At 54.6% G+C, this 25,905-nt stretch overlaps 2 protein-coding genes across 2 annotated transcripts in view; one reads left to right on the top strand and one right to left on the bottom strand.

Moving 5' to 3' along the window:
* ADAM19 (ADAM metallopeptidase domain 19) overlaps nt 1-9,624 on the top strand; it is a 78,835-nt gene extending 69,211 nt beyond the window's left edge. The window contains exons 17-23 of the mRNA XM_028528426.2: nt 42-119; nt 223-331; nt 1,166-1,310; nt 2,154-2,238; nt 2,538-2,762; nt 5,246-5,398; nt 6,180-9,624. Of these exons, the coding sequence (XP_028384227.1) occupies nt 42-119; nt 223-331; nt 1,166-1,310; nt 2,154-2,238; nt 2,538-2,762; nt 5,246-5,398; nt 6,180-6,233 (849 nt within the window). The 3' untranslated portion in view covers nt 6,234-9,624. The remainder of the gene's footprint in view (nt 1-41; nt 120-222; nt 332-1,165; nt 1,311-2,153; nt 2,239-2,537; nt 2,763-5,245; nt 5,399-6,179) is intronic.
* A 1,723-nt stretch (nt 9,625-11,347) lies between these two features.
* On the bottom strand, nt 11,348-25,009 carry NIPAL4 (NIPA like domain containing 4). The gene is made up of 6 exons (XM_028528387.2): nt 24,699-25,009; nt 21,078-21,317; nt 18,447-18,503; nt 17,216-17,306; nt 14,359-14,519; nt 11,348-13,713 (listed from the first exon to the last, which is right to left on the bottom strand). The coding sequence occupies exons 1-6, from the start codon at nt 24,934-24,936 to the stop codon at nt 13,082-13,084; spliced, it is 1,419 nt and encodes a 472-aa protein (XP_028384188.2). The 5' UTR covers nt 24,937-25,009; the 3' UTR covers nt 11,348-13,081.
* Nucleotides 25,010-25,905: the final 896 nt, after the last annotated feature.

Raw genomic sequence — 25,905 nt, 5'->3', positions numbered from 1 at the left:
TTCCAGGTTGAGCTGACAGTTCGGTTTCCTCCTCATTGCAGGTCTGCTTCGAGGGACAGTGCAGGAACACCTCCTTCTTTGAAATGGAAGGCTGCGGGAAGAAATGCAATGGCCACGGGGTATGCCTGCAGAGGGGCGTGGGGCTGGGCAGCTGGGGTGCCCGCACTGTGGGAGGCCGGAGCTCTCCAGGGTGCTGATGCCTCTTCCCGCCGCTCCCTCCAGGTCTGCAACAACAACCAGAACTGCCACTGCTTCCCGGGCTGGGCCCCGCCCTTCTGCGACACTCCCGGCCAGGGGGGCAGCATCGACAGTGGGCCCATGCCCACCGAGGGTGAGTGCCTGGCCTGCTCGGGGCCTCTGCCCACCTTTGTGAGGAGGGGTGGGTGCTGTGGGGGCAGGTGGCCTGTTGTAGGGGGATAATGAATCAGCTTCATTTTCCAGATTTTGCAGACGAGGGAACAAAAGAAAGAGAGGCCAGATGGGAGGAGCAGCTGCATCTGGCAGCCCGGTGTGGGGCTCAGCTCAGTTGCTCTTCCTCTGTTGTTTCTACTGGGTAGAGTGAATCCTCTCAGAGCAAGAGAGAGAATAAGATAGACTGTAGGCTATTGAATGATCTCATCCTATTGGGGGTGGGGTGGCGTGGCAATCAGTCCTCCTCAGCCACTTAAAAGTAATCGCGAACCTAGAGCACATTGTAATGGTTTAGATCCCCTTCCAGGGGTGTCCAACCTTTTGGCATCTCTGGGACACACTGGAAGAAGAAGAGTCGTCTTGGGCCACACATTTAACACATTGCAACACATAATCGCAAAAACACCTCATGATGTTTTAAGGAAATCTGTGACTTTCGTGTTGGGCCACATTCACAGCTATCCTGGGCTGCATGTGGCCCACAGGCTGCAGGCCGGACACCCTTGCTAGATGGACAAAGCTTAAAATTGTGAGCCACTCAGAAAAACTTGCATTTTTCCACTGGGCATCTCAAGGATTTTAACCTTTTGGTTTCCAAGCCTTTTAAAAATTACCTTTATGATCATTTTTAAGTTAGAATAAGTAATGCATATTAAATGCAAATCGGTATCTGAAGAAGAGTCAGAAAAGGTTCTTTGAAACCCACCGTGGTGGTGCCGACAGCTTCTCAGCCTCTTGGTTCTGCTTCCGGAAGGTGTGGGCCCTGTGCTAGCCGGAGTGTTCTCGGCCATCTTTGTGCTGGTGGTCCTGGTGCTGATGTACCACTGCTGCAAGCAGAAGAGCAAACTGAGCCAACTCAAGCCCTTCACCCTTCCCTCCAAGCTGAGGCAACAGTTCAGGTAGGATGGAGTGCCGTGAAGGACTTGGGGTGCATTGCGGATCACAGAGCTTTCTGTGTGCGGTCCCAGGTGAAACCGCTGGTGGTATGGCGGTGGGTCTCATTCAGGGAAGGCGACACAGGGTGCATGTTCCTCCTCCCCTCGGCCATGTCCAAGGCCGTGGCAGACAGTGCTGATTGGCCTTACTGTGCGTGTCCTCTGCTGAGCCTGGTCTCCGCATCAGAGTCCTTCTCAGCAGAATGCCCCCACCCAAGTCAAGTTGAAGACATCTGTTTTCCACCCTTTATCTAATTGATTTGCTCCCTATGGAAAGAGCTGGAAACTGAGGCAACGGAGAGAGAACGACTAGCCCAAGACACTCCCAGGGGTAGCTGGGCATCAGCTCAAGACAAAGACTAAGTCTTTTTTATTTTTTTAAAGCTATTCATTCCCTGGGATGGGGAAGGTGTCTGGTCTCTGAGTCCTGTGTTAAACTGTACTTGTCCTGGAAGGGATTTTAAAGCCCAGGTCCTTGTGACTCAGTGCCTAAGGGGAACTGTTAGCTGGTGGCTGATGACATCCATTGTCTCCTTGGGGGAGAAAGGTCTTAAAAGGGTGAAGAGAAGGTGCCGAGGAAAACTCGGCTTCGTATAAAGCCAGCTCTTTTCCCTGGGAGCTCTCCATTGGCCACACACGTCTTCACACCCAGGAAGCTGGGGTTCAGGGAGACCAATCCCACTTCCTCCAGAGCAGATTGGGGGGAAGGTCCAGCTGTTTACTGGCCATGTTTGCGTCAGAGGGGCCAGGCACCGACTCTCAATGATCACCCCCTCTTCCCATCTTCTCCCCATTCCTTGTTATCAGTTGTCCCTTCAGGGTGTCTCAGAACAGTGGAACTGGTCATGCCAACCCAACGTTCAAGTTGCAGACCCCCCAGGGCAAGCGCAAGGTAAGGGCTTTGCACCTTGAATGCTACTTTTCCTTTATCCTCAGGACCCTACTGGATTTCCCTAAGAGCCTCTGTGGCCCATGAGATTGGTAATAAAAGCCACTTCCTCGGCATCAGAGACGTCCAGTTGGTTCTGATGTCCCCTGAGGACTATAAAGGTTCTGACCTCGGGGATCCCCGGGATTTAGCAAGTCACCCTGTTCTCCTTCGGCCTCTGTCATCTCACAAGGGCGCTCCTGAGTTCCTAAGTGCACTGAGGGTTTCTTTGTCTTAAGGCATTCCTTGTCTTATGCCTACAGGTGACCAACACCCCTGAAACCCCACGGAAGCCCCCCCAGCCTCCTCCCCGGCCCCCTCCGGACTATCTGCATGGCGGGTCCCCTCCCATGCCATTGCCAGCACACCTCATCAGGGCTCCTAGGAATCCTCCAGGGGCCGGGTCCCAAGTAGAGAGGAAGGAGTCATCCAGGAGGCCACCCCCAAACCGGCCAATGCCCCCCCCACCAAATTGCATCCTCTCCCAGGTAAGTGAATTCTCAGCAACCCTGGGCTGGCGGCATTCATTGCTTTTAAGGCCACTGCCAACGGCAGGGCGGGGGTTTGGGGGACAGTGACCAAGGCTGGGAACATGGAACTCACCGAGTCTGAGCTGACTGCCGTTTCTGCCTTCTGGTAGCTACAGGGTGAGAGCAAAGGCTGTGGGGAGATGCCCTCTCCAGGCAACCCCTGAATGACGGAGGACTCCCTCCCGGGTTGGCCTAGTTTGTGACAGGCCACTACCCACCTTCCACCCAAAATCAGCTGCTTTCCGTTCCCCGAGGCCTTGTTCTCTTCCCCAGGTCTTTGCAAACGCTGTTCCTGCTGCGCGGTGCACTTTCCTCCTTCCAAACACCCAGCTCCCCCTCGTGTGCAGCTCTCCTCTGAGATGCCCTGCCTCCCGAGAAGCCCTCTCTGACCCCCAAAGCCTGGGTCTGGTGGCCCCACGCTTCTCTCATCTTAGGAATCACCCCTACCCTTTACCTGTCAGAGTCTCCCACTGGCTAGGACCTCTGACCGAGGAGGTCCCGTGAGACCTGGCTCATTGTGGGGCAGGGTGCTCCGGGAGAGCTCGGCTGCCGGTTCACCCCGCGTGTCTGGGCTCCGGCGGCTGCAGCCGTAGCTGCTGGCAGAGCGCCCGCAGCACGCGCACAGATGTTTCCAGGGCGGTGGCTGGACCTGCTGCCTTCCCGAGTCGAACTGTGTATTTTGGGTGTGACCCCACCGGGGAGCAGGGGATTTGCTTATTTTCCTCCCGGGACTGCTTTTCTTGGGCACCGTCCAGAGGGCTCCACGGGAGCCCAGCCTGTCTCTGAACCTAACGACCGTGGTGCTGGCAGCAGGTCTTGGAGAGCCCCTGGGACACAGGCGGGCGGTGTCGCAGTTCGGCAGAGCTGAGAGCAGCAGGTTGGGTTTGCTGATAAGGCGAAGCCTCTGCTATCACGTTTCCCAACTGGGGCCGGGGGAGGAAGGAGCGGTGCAGGAGGGAAGGGAGAGGCTGACTGACAGTGAATGGGAAGAGGGGGAGGAGCCAGAGGACGGGTGGGCGAGAGGGAGCAAGGGGGAGGAGCCACAGTACGGAGGGCATTAGTCTGCTCTGGCATCCTCAGCAGACACCGCCGAGCGGCTTAAACAACGGAAATTTATTTTCTCACAGTCTGGAAGCTGGACGTCCACAGCTCCAGGTGTCAGTAGATGTGGTTTCGTCCGAGGCCTTTCTCCTGGGCCTCTCCCGTGTCCTCACACGGTCCTTCCTGGGCGTGCGTGCCCCGGGTCTCCCTGTGTGTGTGTGTGTCCGCATTTCCTCTCCTAAGGACACCGATCGGATTGGATCAGGGCCTCCTTTTAACTTAATCACCTTTTTAAAAACCGTGTCTCCAAAGACCATCCCATCTGTGGCACTGGGGGTTGGGGCTACAACATAGGGATCTTAGGGAGCCCATGGCAGAGGGAGAGGAGAGAAAGGGTGTACGAGGGGAGAAAGTGACACGTGGAGATGCGGGTGTGCAGGGAGAACGGAGCGTGGGCGGAGACCAGGGAGCAGTGGGTTCAGACCGTGGCTCCTAAACAGCCCACCCCGGAGGCTCGTTGAATGAGGATGGTGTCACCCCAGGGCACCAGGCAGTAGGTCGGTTGTGGGTGGCCAGGCGTGGAGGGGTTGTAATTTTAAATAAGGTGGTCAGAGAAGGACTTAGTGAGAAGGTGATGAAGTATGAGGGTGATTGATACAAACGCAGAGAGAAAAGGATTCCTTTTTCTGTGTCCCCCATAGTGAACTAGTCATTTTTCAGTCTTATTTTTTTTTTTTTTGCCCAGGTAATAGACACGTACGGTCTTCCTGGAAAAATTTCGTGTTCACCTGGGCGAGCCCCCTCCCCACTCACACCCCATCGCTAACCTGTTACCCATTCGGTCTGTGTGCCTCCCAACTTTCCGGCTGCAGTTACATGGGGGCAGGGGTGCAAGGGCCACCTGTGATGGTGTAAACTGTCCTGTGTAGCTTGTGCCTTCATGACACTTGGTCCCCTTCCCACACAGCGCATATTAACTTCTTCATTCTTTCTAAACGCTGCATCCTGTGTCACCGTATACATTCAATAATGTGTCTGTCAGTGGAAGTTATGGTATCTGTTGTTTCTTTTGCTGTCACAAACAGTGCTGCGCGGAATGTCCTTGTCATTTCACTTTTGTGGACCCGTGCAGGTAGTTCTCCAACGTGGGTAGTAGGGAGTCGAACTGTTAGATCAGGGAATGGTCCTTTCTCATTTTAACAGATACCGCCAACTTGCTCTCCAAAAGGCATTTTCCCGAGCATTAAAACACATAGGCATACAACTTCTTTTTAAACAGGACCCTAGAGTATGGTATAATCCCCTTTCTCATCTGATTTTGGTCCGTAATTATAGTGGGAACATTTTCCTTTGAACAGGCCCCCCTGGGCTTTGAGTGAGGCTTGTGGCTTTCTCCCCAGGATTTCTCCAGGCCCCGGCCGCCCCAGAAGGCTCTCCCAGCTAACCCAGTGCCAGGCCGCAAGAACTTCCCCCGGCCAGGCGGCGCCTCCGTCCTGCTGCCCACTGCACCTGTCCCTCAGCACCCCCGGCCTCTGGGAGCACCTGCCCCGAAGGTGAGTCTGCAGAAGCCCCCGAGGTAAAAGCTAAAGCCAGAGGGCTCCAGGGGACAAGACCGCAGTTGAGAAAACCTTGGAGTTCATGCGGCTTGTGGTAGGGCTAAACCTCCAGAACAAAGGCCAAGGACAAAAGCTTAGTGTTTCTTGGTATCTGTGTGATTCTCCCTTAAATAGGCGATAGGGGATTTTTGTTCCCTGTGAAAGGTGATGCTTAGAAACCTGAGCCATGATGGCTTCACACCTGCATCTGCAAGGGGCTGGCTGGGTGGCCCTGAGCAAGTCACCCTCCTGAGTCTGTTTCCTTCCCTGGTGGGAGGCGATGAGAAGCGTGGTGCCGGCCTCCCCAGGTCGCTGTGAAGGTCAAGGCAGTTCATTTACATGAACTTCCAGCCCGGGGTAGGACATGCACAAATGACTGCTCTTAGGACTTCTTCCCTGGGCTGACGTCTCCAGTGGCTGTTCCAGGGGTCGGGTGCAGGGGAGGCAAGGAGACTGGCTGACTCCCTGTGTTCCCAGGGGGCCCTGGGAGACCTGTGCACTGAGCTGCAGCTTTGGGGGAGAGGCAGGGCGATGACTTGTCAGTCAGCTCGGGGTAGGGGCACCGTCATGTGGGACTGATGGTCTAGCAGACACGTCACAGACTTCCACGGGACACCATTCCTGTCACCGGCCAGCTGTCACCCATCTGACCTGTCAAAACCCAGAGGACGGCTCCCCTTGACCCCCCGATCAGCAGGTAGCTGATGTCTGTCCCCCTCCCCTCTTTTTCTCCCCACAGTTTCCTGACAACAGGTCACACAGGGCTGGGGGGATGACGAGCTCCAGAATCTAGACCTGCCTGAGGGGCTGCTCCCTTCCCTTGAGGACTCTGAACACCGCAGTCTGGAAGAAGCCTGTCTGGCCGCCTCTGAGCCCTCCTCCCTTCCTCCCCTCCCCCTGGAACCACGGCATCTCTGAAAATCTCCTTCTTGACTCAGCGCCTCCCCAGTCTCCTCGGAGGCCCAGAGGGACCACTATCCAATAGCATCCAAGTGTTGTTTTGTGCAATATACTGGCCCAGGGGTGGGGGGAGGGGCGTGCCGACGTGGGACCTCTTCCCTGCAGGAGAGGATGAATGGCAGCCTCTCCTCCAGCCTCCCTTCACCCGGCCCCTCACCTCAGAGGTGTCCCTGGCCCGCCGTCTGAGCCAAGAAGCCTAGCTGGGGAAAGTCCCCTTCAGCCCCTCAGGTCAGGACTTAGCTTGGAGAAGCCATCCCTGCTTGTCCTGTGGTGGGGGGGGCAGGGGGGGTGAGCAGGAGAGCTTTCCGTTGCTTCTGTCCTCCTCGAAGGTCCCGAGCTAGACAGAGGCTGGGCGCGTATGTACCCAGCCTCTGTAGCTCCGAGATTTCGAGGGGTCACACCAGCCACTGCTGTGTCCCTGCCCAGGGCTTCGCTGGGGTCACAGCTTTTGGCTCTGCAGCCAGGTGAACAAATCCAGTCCCCTCCTCACTGCCCCCAAACCCCGACGTTCCCATATTTACACGGGTCACTCCGACTCAGACAGGTACTATTTGTAGGCAGTGTAGACAGCAGGGGGAGCACCAGGCCTCCTCTGAGCCCTAATGCCAAAGGTTTCGACTCTTGACTCTCGATGATCCTTGGTTGCTCTCGTTTTCTCTTCTGCACTTTCCACGTACCCGGCGCTTTTGATTTCTCCTTCCCCACTTGGACCCACCCCGTGTGCGGTGCCGCGGAGAGTGGACCCTTGGCAGCCCTGACTTCCTGGGGACCTGGTGCTTGGGACCTGCGTGTCAGGGTCCCACCTCCGGGGCTGGCTCCACTGGTTATTTTTCAATGTGTTTTGTGACCTCAGCGGGGTGAAGGTCTCTCCCCCACTCCCTGGCCTAAATGTAGGTAAGGTCCCCGGGAAGAGCAGCAGGTGCAGTGACCTAGGGAGCGGGCACCCTAGGAACCCCCACCTGTCCCTGGGCCTGGTCACCGAGCAGAGAGCACACCTGTCCCTGCAGGCCCCCGGAGAGTCCGCAGTCAGCAGTCTTGAAAGGACGGAGTCTGAGCTGGGGCCCAGCTGGGCGTCTGTGTTCTGCTTCCCCTTGTTCTCTCTGGTCACTGCCCTTACCTGCCCTTGCAGAAGGAGAGCTGGGAGCAGCCTGGGGGTCGCCCCAGAGCAGGGCAGGAGGGCTGTGTGGTGCTCTGCTAAATCAGACGACTTGTCTCTGGAGTGTTCTCTGGCACTGTCTCCCACCCCCAGAAAGGTGCTGTGCGGCTCTTGAAAACCTCAGTGAAAGGAAGAGACTTGAGCTTTCACTCTCCACCCCCGGCCCCTCTGCCAGTCCTCGGCACGCAACAGGTGCTCAGTCGTGGGTTTGTAGACAGGTGGGAGGTTCGGAATCTGCACCCGGGGGGGACACACAGGGGGCGGCTTTAGGAAGATCTCAGGAAAACGGGGTTCTCTTCCCTCAGGGAGTCATGATGTTCATGCCCTTGTCTCCCTGACATGGGTCCTGGTTGTCCCCCGTGGCCAATCTCGACTCTCTTTGCTGTCGACTGAGTCAGGGGACAATCTGCCATTGAAGTGTGCTACTGCAACCGTCCCAGGCCTCAATGCTGGGTCCCAGAAAAGTGAAGGTGAAAACGACCCCCACCAAAAAAAATCATCCCCCTTAAAGGCACCCCCATGGCTCACAGACGTTCCTGTGGCTGGTCCAGCTTTCCTCCCTCAGGTCAGGAGGCAGAAGGCTCGCAAGGGAAAATGCCACAGCCACTGTGGCTGCTGGAGCCTTGTGAACCTGAAGTCCACTCTCCCTGGAACCATAATGAGAAGAGAGTTGGGTTGTTGCTTTCTTGTTTCGTGTCTATTTTCTGTTACTTTAATACCACCTCCATCCCATCAAAGTGTACTGTGAACTGGAAGATGGTTGACATGTTAAATTTTGAGAGATTTTTGGCAGCCGGTTCTGTTTAACACTTCACTCCTGGCTCTGTCCAGGGAGCCGGGCACCGCCATCCCGGCAGGCCAAGGTGGCTGCCCAGGAGTGAGACTGGCTGTGATGTGCCCCTTCTCCCTCCTGTGCCCATAGGCTGCTCTGAGGTGACAGAGGTAAATCTGGACCTAAGAAAGGAGGGACTTTATTCAAAAGGGTTATTGCAGTAGGGACAATGCCTGGGCAAGCTGCTGTGAGGTCTGTCTGCACCCCAAAGCTCAGAAAGAAGTAACCTTTGCTTTTCTAGGGAGGCGTGGACTTGGCTCAAAGTGCAGTCAGGGACCGCCTCTGTGCCCGGCCTTTGGGGGCAGGGGCTGTGTGTCAGCTCAGGCTGATGGCGGGTCCAGGCTCAAGTCAGAGGGCAAGAGGGGGGAGCTTTCCGGAGGCTCGGTGGGGTGAGTTAACCAGTCCTGTGTGCAGACGGAGGTGCGCATAAATCTTCCTAAAAGCTAATTTAGTCTTCTGCCAGTTTTACAACCCGGGAAATGTCTTTCTTAAGAGCCTGGGAGCCACCGCTGAAATGTAAACCTCAGGGGACCTTGCGGGGAGACAGCGCCTGGCTCCCCGCCTATTTTGGCGGGAACTTCAGCCCAGGCACCTGGCTCCCGGTGGGAACTGCCTGCTCGCCCTGGGTTCTTGTAGCCTTGTTTACGTCTCCCTCTGCAAGAAAAGCCCCTCTCTGCCCCAGCTTGGTGAGGTCTGCAGGTCTCCTGGGATGGCAGTGGCCCCTCAGTCTTACTGCAGTTGTCCCCGCCCTCTCTTGCAATAATCCTTTTGAATAAAGCCCCCCCCTTACCTCTGTCCTAATTTGTTACTTGGCCCGGGGGTAGAAGACTTGCATATTTAAATCTTTAAATGGGGAGCCAGTTCTAAGTCAGTGACTGTGTGAAATGCACCTGTAACAGCTTTGCTGGACACCAAGGAAGCCACGGGGATGGGACAGGGACGTCAGCCAGAAAGGTGCTAAGAGGGGTTCCGCAGAATCCAAGCCAGGTGCCCCCAAAGTGACCCTCCCCCACATCCTCACACCACCCACCGTGCGTGTGTACGCGTCTGGGACCCAGGGCAATGTGAATTTTCTTTTATTTGGGAGATTCTTCGTGGAAAACAGATCCTCTTCTCTCTTGTCCACCTATTAATTGTTTACAATATTTCTACATCTATGCAAAATACTTGAATGGGCCATGGTGCCTTTTTTTCCTTGTTTGTATTTAATTAAAATAAATTGAGATTTGAAATGTTGTCTGGTGGCGACTCTTTTCTGTTTTGTGAGTTTCGATGTCCTCCGGCTCAGCCTGGAGATGGGTCACGGGAGGCTCCTCAGGGGGAGTGGGCACCACACAGACAGCAGGCCAGCCCTTGGGGCCATGGGGGGGAGACCTGGAGCTGTGCAGAAGCCTTGGGTCTCCCCGGGACCAGCCAAAGGGGCTGCTTCTCTTTGCACTTGGACATAGGCTGGTCCAGTTTAATCGAGTATTGGGTCACTAAACGCCTGAATGATCCTGGGATTCCCTGATACATGTTTAGGAGGCAGCTGAGACCTCCTGCTTTTCTCATCTTAATTGCTAGGGACTGCACTTCAAAGAGGGGAGGGCTTGCCTGAGGACTATTGGGCCGTGTGAGCAGGGTGGGGCCAAGGCAAAGGGCAGGTGTGCTTTTGGACCCCAGGGCCCTGTGTGCTAACAGCTCGTCCATTAGTGCTTCTCTGGCTGCAAAAGGATGCCACCCTCTCTCATTCAACCCCCACTTCAGTGTTGAGCTTCTCTAAGAGAGGCCGAGCCGTAATAACCAGGGGAGCAGGGAACATTCACTGAGCACTGAACACGCGTGAGGCTCTGAGTGCTGCCTGATCTCATTTGATCTTCACAAAAGCCTTGGGAGGGGTCCTCGATATCCAATTGCACTTTTCGTGATGATGAGTTTGCCTAAGGGCATCAAAGGCATTGGACACAAATACCCGGACTCCTAAAATGCTTGCTTATGCAATTGGCCCCCACCTCCAAACACCCCTGCCTGCCTAACACTGTCGTCTACACCAACCGCTGTGTCCAGCTGTTGATCGGCACAGGCTGGTCAGCAGCATAAGACACAGAGCTTGGCTGCACAGACCTGGGTTCAAATACGGCCTCTGCTGCATCCAGCAGGTAAGTTCCAGAACCCTGGTGGGAACCATAGCTCCCTCTGGAGGGGCATGGTCCTCAGTGAAGTGCCCTGTGGGAAACACCCAGCTGGCACACGGTGCTCAGAAATGGCATCAGTTTCAGAGCCACTCTGTCTACCATGGTGGGGTTCTGTGAGGATCTCTTCTGGGCTGAGCTGGCCCCAAGAGGGTTTGGGCAAAGAAGGACTATGGTATCGTTCCTTCATTCAGTAAATGTTTTTGTGAGTGCCGACTATGTGCTCAGGACACCCATGAGGCCATCGTGGTCACCACGTACTCTGAGGAGCGGAACCACAGACAGCTGTCATCGGGGGACAGGACAGATCACAAGAAGAGATGAACAGTCACATCAGACTGCAGCCTGGGGCACACTGAACCTTTGGAGGCACACTCACTCCCTGGTGGTTAAGACTGGGGGCTGGGAGCCAGAGATCAATGTAGACTCCCGGCTGTGTGGCCTTGGGGGATTACTTAACCTCCCTGAGACCTTTTCCTCATATACAAGATGAGGATAAAAAGTCTATCTGGCTTGGGGGTTTCTGAGGACCTAAAGAGAGAATTTCTGTGAAGCTCTTAGCACTGCGCTAGGCTCCTAGGAAGGTCAACTACTAACAAGGGATTGTTAGTAGAGTCTTCTGACTCTGCTCCCGAAAGAACCTTTCCTACTCTAGTGACAGCTGTTGAAAACCACAGTAGGGACTTCCTTGGAAGCCACAACCCTCCAGAGAGATCAGGGACCAGCTTCCCAGCACTAGAGGATGCAGGGTAACTCTTCCATGCCCCAGCAAGGCTAAGACGCAAGTATAAAGTAAACACGCTCGGAGGTCTTTATTCCTGACCCTGCAGACCACGCTCTCAGGGCCCTTAGATTCCTGCTGTGCTCAAGACCCAACACGTTGCATTGACTTTAGTTACAGACAGAAATCCACATTCATTAAAAAACTGGGCATTTAAGGCTGGAGGTGCAGGAAGCCAGCCTGGTGGTCAGCTGAACCTTAGCGCTCCCAGTCCAGCAAGGGTCTGGCCTGGGCTTGGCTGCACTCAGGGCACGGTATGTAAACACAGGGCGCAGGGACGGAACCGTACACGGGAGGCGCTGCCCCAACTTGGGGGCTGAGGATCAAGTCTTCCCTCTTTACAGAGGTACTCGGCTCCCTTACTTCCCTTTCAGTGGTCCCTGTACCAACTCCCACACTCCTGCAGCGAGAAAGAAGGCACGAGGGGAAGGGTATCAATTACACCTCTCTCCAGATGCTCCTGTTTTGTGACTCCTCTGGCCAAACGTGAGGGGACCAAAGGCAGTCCCCAGAGCAGGTGGTGTTGGAGCATCGTGACACTCTGCTGCTGCCCAGGGTGAGCAGCTCCTCAGTGGAGTCGAGGGCTTGGTGGCAACCGGGCCAACAGCCAGAATGCACCCACCCGTGCCAAACCTACACCCCACTTGGTCACTGAAGTTTAAAGCTGGTCCCACCGGCCAAGCCTCTAAGGCTGGAGCTCAGAAATTACCCAGAGCCCTCTCTGCCTGGGGTCTTGGTTGAGCACCGGAGTAAACACAAAAGTTAGCTGGGCTTCCAGAGGACCGGTGGCTGCTTTCTGCCAAGTCCTGACCTTGCTCTTCACCCTCCTCATCTCCCCAAGTCATTTGGGTTTACTCCTTGAGGGAAAAAAAAGTGCATTCTGTCAACAGCTCGACAGGGTACTTGCAAGAGCAGTGCAATTGCTGTTCTCTGAGGCAAAATGAAACACTGAGTTTGGCCAGCAAAGCTTGGCTGCGAAGCATCTTTTGTTGTGGTTGTCACTTTGTTCTGAGCTCTGAGATAACTGCCCCAGCGTCTCAGTGGCTGGCTCCTTGGGGTGCAGAGAAAGAGAGAAGGGGCAGGTGGGTGGAGTCCAGTGGAGCAAATATGCTGACCTCCGGGCTGCACTGCTTGGGGGGCGGGGCTGGTGGAAGTGTTTCCCTGAGACATCAGGCGACTTTCACAGTCAGAAGGTCAGCTGAGGCCTTGCTTCTGTCTCCAAAGAGGAAGCGGCAAAAAGCAGCAAGACAGTTTTCACAAGCCGGCGCTCTGTCGGCTCTGGATGGGGAGGCGTGGCGAACGGAGCCGGCCTCACATCACCCTCAGGCTAAGGAATGGCGAATCAGTCCCAGGAGCAGGAGAGATGAGGATTTCCTGACGACCGACATCCCGGGGCAGTTCTTAGACCGTGTGCTACATTCAACAGGTCACATTCTGTCTTCTTCCCAGCAACACACAGTTGGCACCGAGGAAATACGTGGGAAGGGAGGTGCAGGGACCTGCTGGCGACGATGTAAGTGTGGTGTTTGGTCACCGAGGCTGTGTTTCCAGGAAGCTCTGCCCCCACCACGCACGCACTGGGTGGGGATTTTCCTACTGGAAGCAGCGATGAGGTATACATGAACATCTCAGAAAAGAGAGCCCGTGGGTCACAGCTGTGCTGAAAATGACCGGGTGGCTCCGAAACTGAGAACTCGGGCAGTCCCGCAGGGCTCGTCCTCTCCCTCTCGGATTCCGAGCTTTAAGAAGAGTGGATGACAAATACTTTGGGCTTCTCTTCTGGCAACGGAGTGCTGGAGAGTTCTATATTGTCCACAAGGACATTCTTGTCTTCTAGTCTAATGGCGGTGGGCTCCGGGGCGGGAGGAGGGGTGGGGTCTTTGTGCGTGTGGGGCAAGCTCGTCTGGCTCATGTCCAGGTCTTTGAAGGCATGAAGCATGAATACGCCCAGGATGATGGTGACGAAGCCGGAGAGCGTGCCCACGATGTCCACGGCAGACATGCTCTGCCACTCCTTGAAGAGGACGATGGAGGAGGTGACCACGACCGTGGTGAAGAACACGTAGTAGATGGGGAACACCAGGGAGGTGTTGAAGATGTCCAGCGCCCTGTTGAGGAAGTTGACCTGCGTGCTGAGCGACAGCGCCAGGATGAGGGACAGGATGTAGGGCAGCGGGTGCCGCACGACGGGCAGCCCCTGGAAGAAGTTCCTGATGGTGATGCCCAGGCCCTTGACGGCGGACACCGAGAAGGCCCCGATCACGGAGCAGATGGTGATGTAGACCAGGATGTTCCTCTGCCCGTAACGCGGGGCGACGACGAAGATGAGGATGAGGCAGAACACCAGCAGGAGCACGGCGAACACGATGTACCCTTCAGGAGCAGAGGGGGACAGGTTGGCCCCAAGACCGCAGTTTCTCCATTTGTACAGCAAGGCTAGTAACGAGACCTTCCGCGGAGAGCTTTTTCTCGTAGGGTTAAATGAGGTCACGCATGCTGCACAACTGACTGTATCTCCCCAAATCCCTAGGTGGAAACCTAATCCCCCGTGTGAGGGCATGAGAAGGCAGGGCCTTTGGGGGGTGACTGGGTCATGAGGGTGGAGCCCTCATGAAGGGGACCCCAGAGAGCTCCCTCGTCCCCTCCACCACGTGGGACACAGTGAGAAGACGGTGACCTAAGAATCAGGAGGCAGGCGCTCGCCAGACACGCAATCTGCAGGCCCCTGGGTCATGGACTGGCGGCCTCCAGAACAGCGAGAAATAAAGGTCCGTTGTTTATAAGCCGCCCCGTCTGCGGTATTCCGTCCTAGCAGCCCGAACTGACTGAGCCAGTGTGGATGAGGCACTTAGGACAGGGCCTGGCACGTCCCAAGCACAATAAATGGCATAAGATATCTCGGGCTGGGAAGCTTATGAGCTAGTCTTGCCTTCTCCACCTGAGATACTCCGAACCCAGTCTGCCCTCCCACGTGGGGCAGCGCCCGGCACTTCCCTGCTCACCGGGCTTGGTGCCTACCTGTGCCCTTCATCTTGGCGGCCATCTCAATGACGGTGGTGACCTTCTCCTCCTCGGGGGCGTGGATCACCATCACCGTGCTCCCAGCCACACAGATGGCACAGCCCAGCTTCCCCAGCAGATTCAGACTCTCTCCCAGGAAATACGAGGACATGATGGCGCTGCGGGTGGGAACGGGAGGAGGAGCTGAGGCAGCCAGGCCTGGGCCAGTGCCCCGAAGAGAAACAGGGTCTGAGCAAGGGCTCCTGGAGCAAAGGGTCAGGACGTACTCGTCTCTTGAGGGGAAGCTTTTCTAGAGCCCCCCACAAGCCGCTGGAAATAGACACTCACTTAGGGGAGGGCTACAGTGTGCGCTGGAGGAAGCGAGGACGCACGCGGGAGTTTCTGTCACTTTAGAGACTGAAAGTATTCCAAAGCAGAAACGTTGGAAGAGCCCCTCAAAGCACTCTTGTCTAACCTCCTGCCCACTGAGCACCTCTTAACATTGCAAACAGGCGGCTTTCAGCCTTGGCTTGTATCCCTCTGGTGGCATGCAGCTCACCCCTTCACAAGGCAAATGAATGCACTGTAGGTTCATTTTAATTATACACCAAAATTATGGTGCTTTCTGGTCATTATTCCATTTCTGTTCCTTGAGCCATACAGAACAAATCCATTGCTTCTTCCTTTTGTATATGCCAATATAAACAACACAATGACAATTATAGGCACTGTGTCTTTGGCCTATATTATGTACCCTATGGCGATTACACTAGGAACTTTACATTTTTTTAATTTATTTTCTTTTTAGAGAGGGAAGGGAGGGAGATAGAGAAACATCAATGTGCGGTTGCTAGGGGTTATGGCCTGCAACTCAGGCATGTACCCTGGCTGGGAATCGAACCTGGGACACTTTGGTTCTCAGCCCGCACTCAATCCACTGAGCTACGCCAGCCAGGGCAGGAACTTTACATTTTTTACCTCGCTAGAATCTCACAACTCTTTGAGGAGTAAAATATTCTATCCCCATTTTACAGAAGAGAAAACTGAGTCTCGCAGAGGTTAAAACAACTGGGCAAGGTCATACGACTGGTTATTTGCTAAGCCAGGATTTAGGTCCAATTCCCTCTCCTTATAAGGCCTAGGTACCCTTAGGTACCCTCTGTACCCTAGAGGAGGAAACTTACAGGTTTCCTCTACACATCACCAAGGAGCATTCTTGTGACGCCCCTAAGTCTTCTCTTTCCTTTCTGGGCAGAACACCTCCACTTCCTTGCTGTTCCTAGATGACATAATTTTCATTCCCCTCACATCCTCCAGATGAGCCAGCAGAAGTGAGGGAAGAAGGGAGGAAAATTGGGCGAGAAAGATATCATCGCTAGGGCATGCTTTTGTCTCTTTACAAAGTTAGCACTGGTTTAGGGTAAAAATCTGTTATCTGGCCTAGGACCCAACGTTCGTCCAAGTTCTTCTGGATGTCTCCCGTCTCCTCTAAAACTACCAAAAGCATCTCACCCACACGCCTGTGGCATTAGTGCAGGCAGGGATCACTCACGGGAGAGCGCCTGACTCTTCCAGCTTCCCAAGGGAGGGAATTTGTAAACTGATCAGATGTGCAACCCTGGTCACACTGCTACATCAGCCAACTGTGCTATGTGAGTCACTGCTCTATTTGTTTGGTTTGGTTTGGTTTCTGACTGCATCAATGTTGCAAAATTATTGTCAAGAAGGTAAACCAAAACAGAGGAAATTGTGACTACTGGGTGTGGTTGGCTAGGATTTGCCAGGGCTCCAGCTTCAAACGGGGCTTCAGGAACTGCACCCCCTCCCCCACCAGAGGGGCTATGTTTATGGCTGGGGAGGAATGGGGCAACGGGAAGCACACAAATTCAGTATCGGTTATTTTTAAAGCTGGAAGACGCTTGCAAGGCAACACAGCACAGCTGTTGAGCACCCAGACTTCAACACAGGACCACCCGAGTGGGGTCCCTGGCCTAGCCTCTTAGGACCTGGGTGACCTTGTCCAAGTTCCTTAATCTCTCTCGGCCTCAGATCGCCCCTACTTTCTAATGAGCAGGGATGATGTCAGGATTACATGAGTCAGTACACGGGATATACTTAGAACATGCAGCACATAGTAAGCCCTTCCTACATGTTAGCCATGGCTACTCGTCAGTGCCAAGCTAACCATGCACTTTGTGTGCATTATGTCACTTGGTCCCTGCAGCAATGCCTTCAAGTAGGTGGTATTAGCATCCCCATTTGGCAGATGGGGAACCTGGGGTTTAGACTGGTTCAGTGACTGGCACATGGTAATGTCACTCGCTACTCAGTGGGAGAGCTAAGGTGAGAACTTGGCATGTGCATCTAGGGTTCGTGCTTTTCACGTGTAAGCTTCTCCTACTGGGCATCAAAACATTGGCATGAGACGTTCAGACGGGTGGCAGTGGAAGCGCTTCCCACTGGTCTGGGCTTGGCCTGCCCCTCCGCTGCCCGGTAAGTCGAGGGGACACTACAGCAGCTGACAGGGAGCAATTCAAGGAGCCAGAGCTCTGAACAGCACCCTGCCGCCTTCTGGAAGCTGGGACCGACCCACGTCCCTGACCGCTAGTGGGAGCTGACCCCACTGGCAGTTCCAGACCCCAACAAACTGAAAATAGGAAGCCCTGGCTGGGTAGCTCAGTTGGTTAGAGCGTCGTCCAGATACACCAAGGTTGTGGGTTCAATCCCCAGTCAGGGCACATAAAAGACTCAACCTATGAATGCATACATAAGTGGAACAACAATCAATGTTTCTCTCTCTCTCAAGTCAGTAAATACCAATTTAAAGAAGAAAAGAAAGTAAGGAGCCAGAGAAAGCAAGAGAGGTGACAACAACCTTATGAGGACACTCATGGCTCCCAGGGGAGTGATGACCGTCGCGGGAGCGAATGCGTAGGCCCCGAAGTTGGCCACTTCTCCAGCAGCCACTAGGACATGAAGGGGGAGAGAGGTTAGTTGTGGCTCCGCTGCCTCATCTCCCACCCGAGTCGGCTTCATAGAATCCCAGGCTACCCTTCCTTAAAATCCTGATTCACGTGCTTCTCCCTGGAGAATCCAGTCAAGGTCAGGCCCAGATCATCCTGATCAAAGCCTTCCATTTTAAAGATGGGGAAGCTAGACCCAGAGTTCAAGGTCACATGACATGGTTGTGGGTAGACACCGTCTTGTTCTTGAGGTCTCTTGGCTTCTTCTAGTCCAGGCATGGTTAAATGTGCCCCAGGGACTGCCAATATTTGGTCTGTATCTTTAAGGTAAGTTCTAGAAAGTGTCAAATAGAGAAACAGTTATGGTTTTCGATTCTCCAGGTTCTGACTGGTCCATAGAGTCCCATCTCCCAGGGGAACTGTGGGTAGCCCACAGCAGACAGGCAGGTGGGTTAGAAAGTGTGACCTTTCACAGGGCCCAGTTCTCCCCATTTGAGTGCCCAGTGTGCGGACTCCTGCAAGTGCCTTTTCTGTCTCTGCTGGTAGAGAATGGCCCGGGTGTGCCCCGTGAAAGCAGATGGTAAGTGGGATAGCTCTGGCTAAGCCTGGAATCCAAACCTGACGTAGGCGATTATAAATGGAAAGCTGGCTGATTTTCCATCGGAAAGAATTAGGGTTTGAAAGCCAGAGAGGGTGGGTGGACATTGGGGGAACTGTGTGGGTGTGCAAATTTAGGCAAACCTTCAGCGGCAGATCAGCCATGTTCTGAGTGAGTCCCAAAACCGCCTGTGGAATAGGGCAGTTGGCACAGGAGTGCCAGCTTCTGCCACGAGGAAGTCCAAGGGACGCCAGTAGGCAGTGATATCTCTTCATGTTCCAGGGGAGGTTGAGAAGTGACACCTTTCTCATTACCAGCTCTGTACAAACCTCTCGGGGACAGATGCTTCATGGACCAAAACCAACTTTGGGTTGAGAAAGAGACCTGAGATACAGGTAAGATGTCCCACCTGCAAAGATGGTTAGGTTTCCCACCTAAAAATCTGGGCCTCACACTAGAGACAGAAATGCCCCAGCCACCCTTCCTTTCACCTCTGCCTCTGCCGTCCATAGGCCACTGTCATTAGTAGCGAAGTCCCCACTTACTGGTGAGAAATCCAGCCCACCACATCGCGTCCTTCAGGTAGCCATAGCCTCCGTCCACTGCAGAAAGACATGGACACAAAGTCAGAGCGTGGCCACACTTTTTCAGGCACCCTCCCTCTCTCTGCCTTCGCTTCACAGCCTGGAAGGGTTCAGTATATGTTAGCTGTGCTCAATCCTCTGGGCTTTCTCCTGGGCCCCCTCGTCGGTGAGTTCATCCACTCCCCAAGTCAGAAATACCATCTATGTGCTGGGGGCCCTATTTCATGCATGTACCCTGAGCGCATATCCACTTGCTTATCCGACATCTCTTGGATCTCTCAACAGGCATCTCAAACTCTGTCCTCAATGGAACTCTTGATTTTCAATGCTCCCCATCCACCCCCAAAATGAAACTCAGTAACTGACACCTCCATGCACACAGTTGCTTAAGCCAGAAACCAGGGGATCACCCTCGGTTCCTCCTACTCCTCCACCTTCTGCATCCGGTCCATCCTGCTGATTCCATCTCCAAAGAGCATCTCGCGTGTGTCCACTCCACAGCCACCGCCCAACTCCAAGTTACTATCATCACCTCTGGCCTGGTTGAGGCAACAGCCTCCTCTGGGTCATCTCTTGTCCCTTTATAATTTATTCTATTCGCAGAAGCCAGTGGTCTTTCAAAAACGTAGAAGAGAGTATGTCATCCTTCCATGTATAGCTGGCCAATGGCTTCCAAAAACACAATCTAGCCACTCAGGCTTTCTTCTAGCTCTTCGAGAATGATGAGGGCTTTCAGCCTTCAGAACTCTGCCCATGCTTTTCCGCATTCGGAAGAGTCTCCTTAGCGATATTTACCTGGATGTGCACTCACTCTACAGGTCTCTGCCCGAGAGAGGCTGTCCCTGAGATCCTCCTCCCCGGCCCAGTATCTCTATTCCTTCCCCTTGGGGTTTTCCCTCATGGCACCCAGCTCTTCTCCTTCCTGGTGCTTATCATTTAGAATGTGAATTGACCTATTTATTTGCTGGCACTTCTCTCACTGAAACGGAAGCTCCACGAAGCCAGGCATTGTATCTGCTTTGTTTACATAATGGTCTCAGAGCCTGCCCATAGTCGGTGCTCAATAATATTAGCTATGATGATGATAATGGCTAGGTTAAAGGCAGTTCTCTTAAAACCCCAGCATTGCACACCATTTGTTGTAAGGGTCTTTAGGTTCCTAGAGGCCTTAAAATCTCCCATAAAAGTTAAGAGCTCTGAAAGCATTTTAGTTTAAGGTTTGAAATCTCCGAAGCTATTAAAATAGCAGAAAATTAAATAGAACATGTCCAAACTTGAACCCGTCATCTTCCCACGAACCTGCCCCTCCTGCGTTATTCATCTCACAAAATAGCACCCTCATCTCCCCGGTTGCTCAAGTCACGAAGCTGCGTCATCCCTGACTCGTGCTTTTGCCCACCCCCGGGAGCCAGGCAACAGCAGAGCCAGTAAGTTCTGCCTTCACACCTGGACTCCACACTTGTCTCCGTGCCCACTGCTCTTTCCCGGCCCAGCCGAAGTTCTGTTGTCTCTCCCCCCGCACTGGTCTTCCCCCTCGTCCCTGATCCATTCTCTGCGCAGCCTCCAGCGACCTTCTCTCATCATAAATCGGACCATGTCACCCCCCTGCCGAAAGCCTAAAGTCACTTACAATCTCACTCAAATTCTGAAGCCCAGTTTACAAGACCATCATGATCTGGCCCCAGCCCCTCTCTTACCCACCATGCTCCAGCCACTTGGAACCATATTCACTTTCTAATGTCACCCATGCTCTCTCACCTCTGAACCTTTGCACGTGCTGTCCTTTCTGCCTGGAACACTACGTTCTCCTCCTTTCCCCTTCACCTTGCTATCTCCACACTACTTAGGTCTCAGCGGTTGGATCACTTCTACAGAAAACCCCCATTAATGCCCAAAGCCCAGGCTTCACATGCCTCTCCAAAACATTGCCATTGCATCCGATTTTCCCCCCAATAGCACTTTACACACTATAGAACAACTGCCTACTGCCCTGCCTGTCCCTCCCACTCAATTCAACGCCCTGCAAGGACACTGCGGCCCATGTCTAACATGGCACCTGGCACACAGCAGGTGCACAAGAAATGCTGATTAAGTGAATAAACTCTTTTACGCATGATTCCATTTCTCAAGAATTGTTTCATGGATACACATCTTATTTTCCAAGCAAGCAAATCCCTGTGGACAGAGACTCGGCAATTCTTCTGTAGCCCATAAGGGAGTTCGGTATGATAGTAAGTGCCTTGCATTGTTCCAGGCAGAGGTATTTGTATTTCCATTTCATAGGGAAGTTACAACACATCTTTGATGACACAGATAATAAACAATAAAACCAGGACTAGACCTGGGGTTTCTGATTCCTGGCCCCTATCCCTCTCTTCACCCCAATTCCCTGAGCGTGAGGTTGTCAGGAAAAACCGGATTATAAAGGAAGGGCTCCTACTGGTGGGTTGGCTTTCCAATGGGGATGACTGTGAGCCTTTTGTGCCCTTCGGGGCCAGCCTCTCAAACTGCTGCAGCGAAGGGAGGTTCACAGGGCTGGCTGAGGGTCCAGGCCCCCAGCATCCCATGCCCCCCCCCCCACCAGAAGCCTACCAGCCCGCGTGGCCCCCGAGGCCACCAGGCGCAGGAGGCCTTTCTTCTTGAGGATGACACTGCTGCCGATGAGAAGGCTGGACAGGAAGGCCAGGCCCAGGCCGACGTAGAAGCTGTAGTTCTTCCTGAACCTCTCCTGCCAGCTGTAAGAGGTGACATTGCCGGGTATCTGGGGGGCGAGCTCACCGACGATCTGGCACAGGACTTGCTGGGAGGAGCAGTAGAGGGTGATGAGGGAACCTGGAGGGGAACACCATGGTGAGAAAGGCATGCGGGGGCCACAGGCACACTTGAATGATATTTAATGATATTAGACTGACCACTGTTTCAGGCCCCATGCTTCAGCTACAGCAGGGTTTCTTCCCCACACTGGGCCACCCCCCCTAAAAACACCGGCTAATGTTCACTAGTGCTTACGCGGGCCTTGCATGAACTCATCAGATGCTTACAACCACCTGTCAGATAAGTGCCGCCTTGAGATCCCATTTCACGGATCTGGCTTCGGGGGCCACAGGAGGTCACGCACTTTGCTTAAGAACGCAGATTGACTCTAGAACTCCAGCCTAAACCACTCAGCTCTTCTGATGCCCCAACAAAGGCAGGGCCCCCCAAGCTCTTGTTGAATCCATCTTCCTGTCCCCGCCCCCAAATGAAATCACTACCTGCTCCCCCCACCCGCCCCTAGCCTCTGGGCCTCCGACAGCTCAGAATCACATGCAGAGTACCCCTCCCAGAGGCCTCTTCATTTACGTACCCTTCACTCCAGCGTGTTACCCTGGCAGGTAACACAAGGCAGTGAGATTAGAGAGTCCACAGCCCTTTCTAGGTCTGGGGATGATCAAATATGAGGGCGCAGTTTGTTATGACTGACCATGCCCTGACCTTACTTCTGAGACCCTGGTGCCATGGTCAGTGGCTGCGGCCTGTCTTCGGGCCTCAGAAGAATGAGTGTCCCTCTCAGAACCCGTCTTCAGTTTGCTTTCTGAGCCCTAGGGTCCGTGAGAGTCCTCGTGCCCCAGAGCCAACCCACCCTTGTTTGCCCTTCTGGCATAAACACCAAGGACAGCCCTGGCTGGTGTGGCTCAGTGGGTTGAATGTTGGTCTGTGAACCAAAGGGTCACCAGTTCAATTCCCAGTCAAAGCACATGCCTGGGTTGTGAGCCAGGTCCCCAGTAGGGGGCATGCAAGAGGCACCCACACATTGATGTGTCTTTTCCTTTCTTTCTCCTTCTCTTCTCCTCTCTAAAAATAAATAAATAAAATCTTTAAAAAAACCCCACAGGATAACAGGGCAAACTTGGACATGAGGGGCAGACCCTTAGTCAAAAACCTAAGCTGCCCAAGTTCAAGGAAATAGTGCAAAGCATAGCCAATAACCCTCCAGTGCTAGGACTCACATGGCCCTGTGCTCCGGGGCTTCCCGTGAGCCTTCCTGTCGTGAAAATGGCACGGTGATCACGCCCGGGTTTTAGCTGAAGAAACTGGGACCCTGGTATGTTCGGTGGCCTGTCTAAGGCTACACTGCTGGTAGCTGGTGAAGCCAGAATTGGACCCGAAGCCTACCTGACGCCAAAGCCCATGCGTTTAACCACTACGTACCCCCACAAAACAGGCAGCAAGGCGGGTGGCATTGCACTTGGCCTCTTGAGGGCTATTTTAAAATACGAATTTGTCACCAACATTTAACAATCAGATTTCCCATAAAAATGCAGCTTTCAATGACCTTGCAGGGTCCCCCTTCCCACTGCAACAATCGGCCGCTGCGGAGTAGTGCTGCCCCCCAGATGGAACGTGCTCTTTGCAAAGCCCCAGAGTCCCCACCCAGCTCCCTCCAGTCATTCTTGTCTATGCTGGGCCCTGGGGGGCATTCGAATTTGTGACCTCTGGCTGTCAAAGGTCTTTTCCTAACAGTGTCATCTTTAGACCCAGCCCCTGTGTCAAGGACGTAAGCCTGGGCCAGGCACGTCTCCTAGGAACATGCTTGCACGAGAAGGGCCCTGAAGGCCAAGGTCAGGCAGCTCTGCCTTTGGAATACCCAGGTCACAAGGTGGCATCTTGACGGACATAACGAAGTGCAGTGCTGAGCTTTCTTCCAGGGCGACGGAGCAAGGAACAGCAGAGCTAGGACAGCCCTCTTCCGGCTGGGGAAACTGAGGCCCCGAGAAGGGGAAGTGCCGACTTGTGTCGCACAGAAACCCAGTGGCAGCTGGCTGGGGAACCCCCCCAGGGGACACCTGTGTGTCTTTTGCAGCGGCAGAGCTCTCTTTCTGACATGTGTCACAATCGAGAGAAGATGAGACAAGCAGCCGTCTCTGCCCCTAATCGAGCTCGTCCTGATTGCTCACTCCTGTTCCTCACCTGAGACAGGAGTCCAATCCGGGGAGTTCCCTGAGCTCAGGAAATGAGCCAGAGCCTGGAAGGACATGGGCCAAGCAAGGAGACTCCCAAGAGGAAGGTCAAGCCCGTTCCCACACCCACCTCCTGCCCTCCTGAAGGGGCATCTCCAGCAGGTGGAACCAGCAGGCCTACTGTGGGTTTGGCTGTTTCGGGGAGGCCTGAAGCACCTAAGGGGCACAGCACCCTCCATTGACTCAAGTTCTCCCGTAGGGATAGAAAGAAAACGAGAGAAGGCTGAGGGCCAAAGGAAACCCAGTTCTGGGAAAGATGTCATCTGCCAAGCAGAGCTGGGCCAGAGGATTCCTGCTTCTCTTCCAGAATATGCCAGGACTGGGGAGCGTCTTCTTCCCCAGGGCAAGGCGAGGCTGAAAATGAACTACCTTGTTGGCCAGGAAGCCAAAGCCAGCCAACACCCAACAGGCTGGCTTTGAAAGCTTCAGCGGAGAGAGAAGTTAGAACAACTGGGGTCCCCCACAGGGCACCATTCCAAGACAAGGTGGAAAGTGGAGACGCACCAAGGAGAGAGTCGAGCACAGGGGTGTGAGCACAGGTTTGGCATCCAAGAGCCCTCGTTCTACACCCCATTTCCCCACTCTGTTACCTGGAGCAAGTTATCAGACTTTCAGAGCCTCAGATTCTCTGTCTCCAGCGTGGAGCCAGTACAGTGATAGTATCTGCCTGCCTGCCAGAGTCGTGTTAAGGATTAAATGAGATAATGCATGCAAAGGGCCTAGCCCCCTCCTCGGTTCACCATAAGAAGTCAACCTAAAGCCAAGGATCTTCCCTTATCCTTTCCTGGGTTGTTCTTTCCCACGTCTGTTTTCGGTGGGCCGCAGGGAGACGGCCAGACCTGGGCAGGTGCTAGAATCTGAGGCAGCCATACATACAATGAAACCCGGGGCCCCACACCTCTAGGGCGACCTGTTGCAACCAAGAATTTCTGCTTCTGCCTCCTGCCTACCCTGTTTGCCCCCCTTTCTCCCACTGTCCTTTCAGCTACCCAGCTCCCAAGATGGGGGAAGTCGGCCAGAACCCTGCTCCGTCCCAAGACAGGCCTGAGAACTGGATGGGGAACGGCGCGAGCTCACCACTGCACCACCCCGCCCCCTCCCCTCGGTTTTGGGCCGCCTGGTAGGATGCGAATGGAAGGAGCGCTGCGGAAGGAAAGGCGGTCCCCTGTTCCCCCCGGCGCACGCCCTGCCTCCGCCCCCCTTCTGCACCCACCGTTCTCGCAGCTGGCATTGCTGGCCGGCGACTCCATGGGGCCCTGGGCGCACGCACCGACGCGCGCGGATGACGCCCCAGGCTCCCGGGCTCTGGAGCAGGTGGCCGAGACTTGTCCCCGGCTTGGCCCGGCGTGCGAGAAGCCGCCGGGGTCGGGACCCAGGGGTGGGGAGAATGACCCGCCCCAGAGGGGGAGGGTCCCCGGGGAGGAGTCACCCGGTGTCTTGGGCAACTCCATGGCCGGGCCCACCCCCCTCACTACCCCTCAACCCCCACCCCGCACTGCATCTGCCCGCAGAGGAGCGCACGCCTACCTGGGGCGGAGGCTCCCCGAGAGGGAGTCACCGCCCCTCACTCAGGGCCGGCGACAAGGGGGCGGGACCCTGGGCGCCACCCCTTCCCGAAGCGGAGATTGGCACGGAGTTCCCTCTCCAGGGACAGAGTTGGTGGGCCCTAGGATGGCGGGAGAGGGGGCAGTTTTGGGGCCAAGGTAGAAGTGGGAACGTGGGGTTTGGAAGGGGAAATTCCTGTCAGTTGGGGCCCTCTCCCCCCAGGGGTGTCCAGGACCCTGGGTGTTTTTCTTCCCGCCTGGCTGCCTGGCTTCCTCCCTCCCTGCCTTGTGCATTCGTACAACACAGGTCTGACAGTGCTGGCCACCAGGACACAGCGGCACCCGCCAGGTGCCCACTAAATAGTGGTATATCCGTGGAATGAATGGATGCTAGAAGCTTGGTAGATTGAATGGAAGAAGAAAGTGAAATGACGGGAGACCGTCCCGAATGAAATGAGTCCACACGTAGTCCCTGTCCCCCGAGAATTTTATATATTTTGGGGAGGGGAAACGCAATGGGATCAGCTATCTAGAGACTGGTGTTTTCCAAATCACCGTTCAAAGACAGGGCGATGGAAGTGTGTGTTACCGCGGTGTGACAGTGAAAACAGGACCACAGAGGTGGAGCGCGTCCCCTCGGCAGGGCCGGGCCTTTTTAAATCTCGAGAGAGCACCGTGCACGGGGCCAGCACTGAGCCCAGACCCAGACTTACAGACGCCCGCGTGTGTTGTTAACGCACTTAGTTGTGTGTGCGTTTGTGATTTGTGGAGCCACTACCTTTCAGGGTACAGGGCTGCACCCCCTTGCCTGGAGTTAAGAGCAGCGCTGAGTTCATCCTGTACTTTGAGGGCTTTTCAGAGTTCGATGGATTTCAC

Source organism: Phyllostomus discolor, chromosome 13 (assembly GCF_004126475.2).
Source record: "Phyllostomus discolor isolate MPI-MPIP mPhyDis1 chromosome 13, mPhyDis1.pri.v3, whole genome shotgun sequence".
Taxonomy (NCBI): domain Eukaryota; kingdom Metazoa; phylum Chordata; class Mammalia; order Chiroptera; family Phyllostomidae; genus Phyllostomus; species Phyllostomus discolor.
The sequence above is the reverse complement of the archived record's forward strand: the minus strand, read 5'-3'. Positions and strand labels throughout refer to the sequence as shown.

Coding starts and splice junctions, on each gene's coding strand:
- NIPAL4 (XM_028528387.2), bottom strand. CDS start 24,936: ATGGAGTTGCCCAAGACACCGGGTGACTCCTCCCCGGGGACCCTCCCC. Junction 18,504..21,077: donor CTCGGGGGCCACGCGGGCTG/GTAGGCTTCTGG, acceptor GTCTTTCTGCAG/TGGACGGAGGCTATGGCTAC. Junction 13,714..14,358: donor CGCCAAGATGAAGGGCACAG/GTAGGCACCAAG, acceptor CTGCTCCTGAAG/GGTACATCGTGTTCGCCGTG.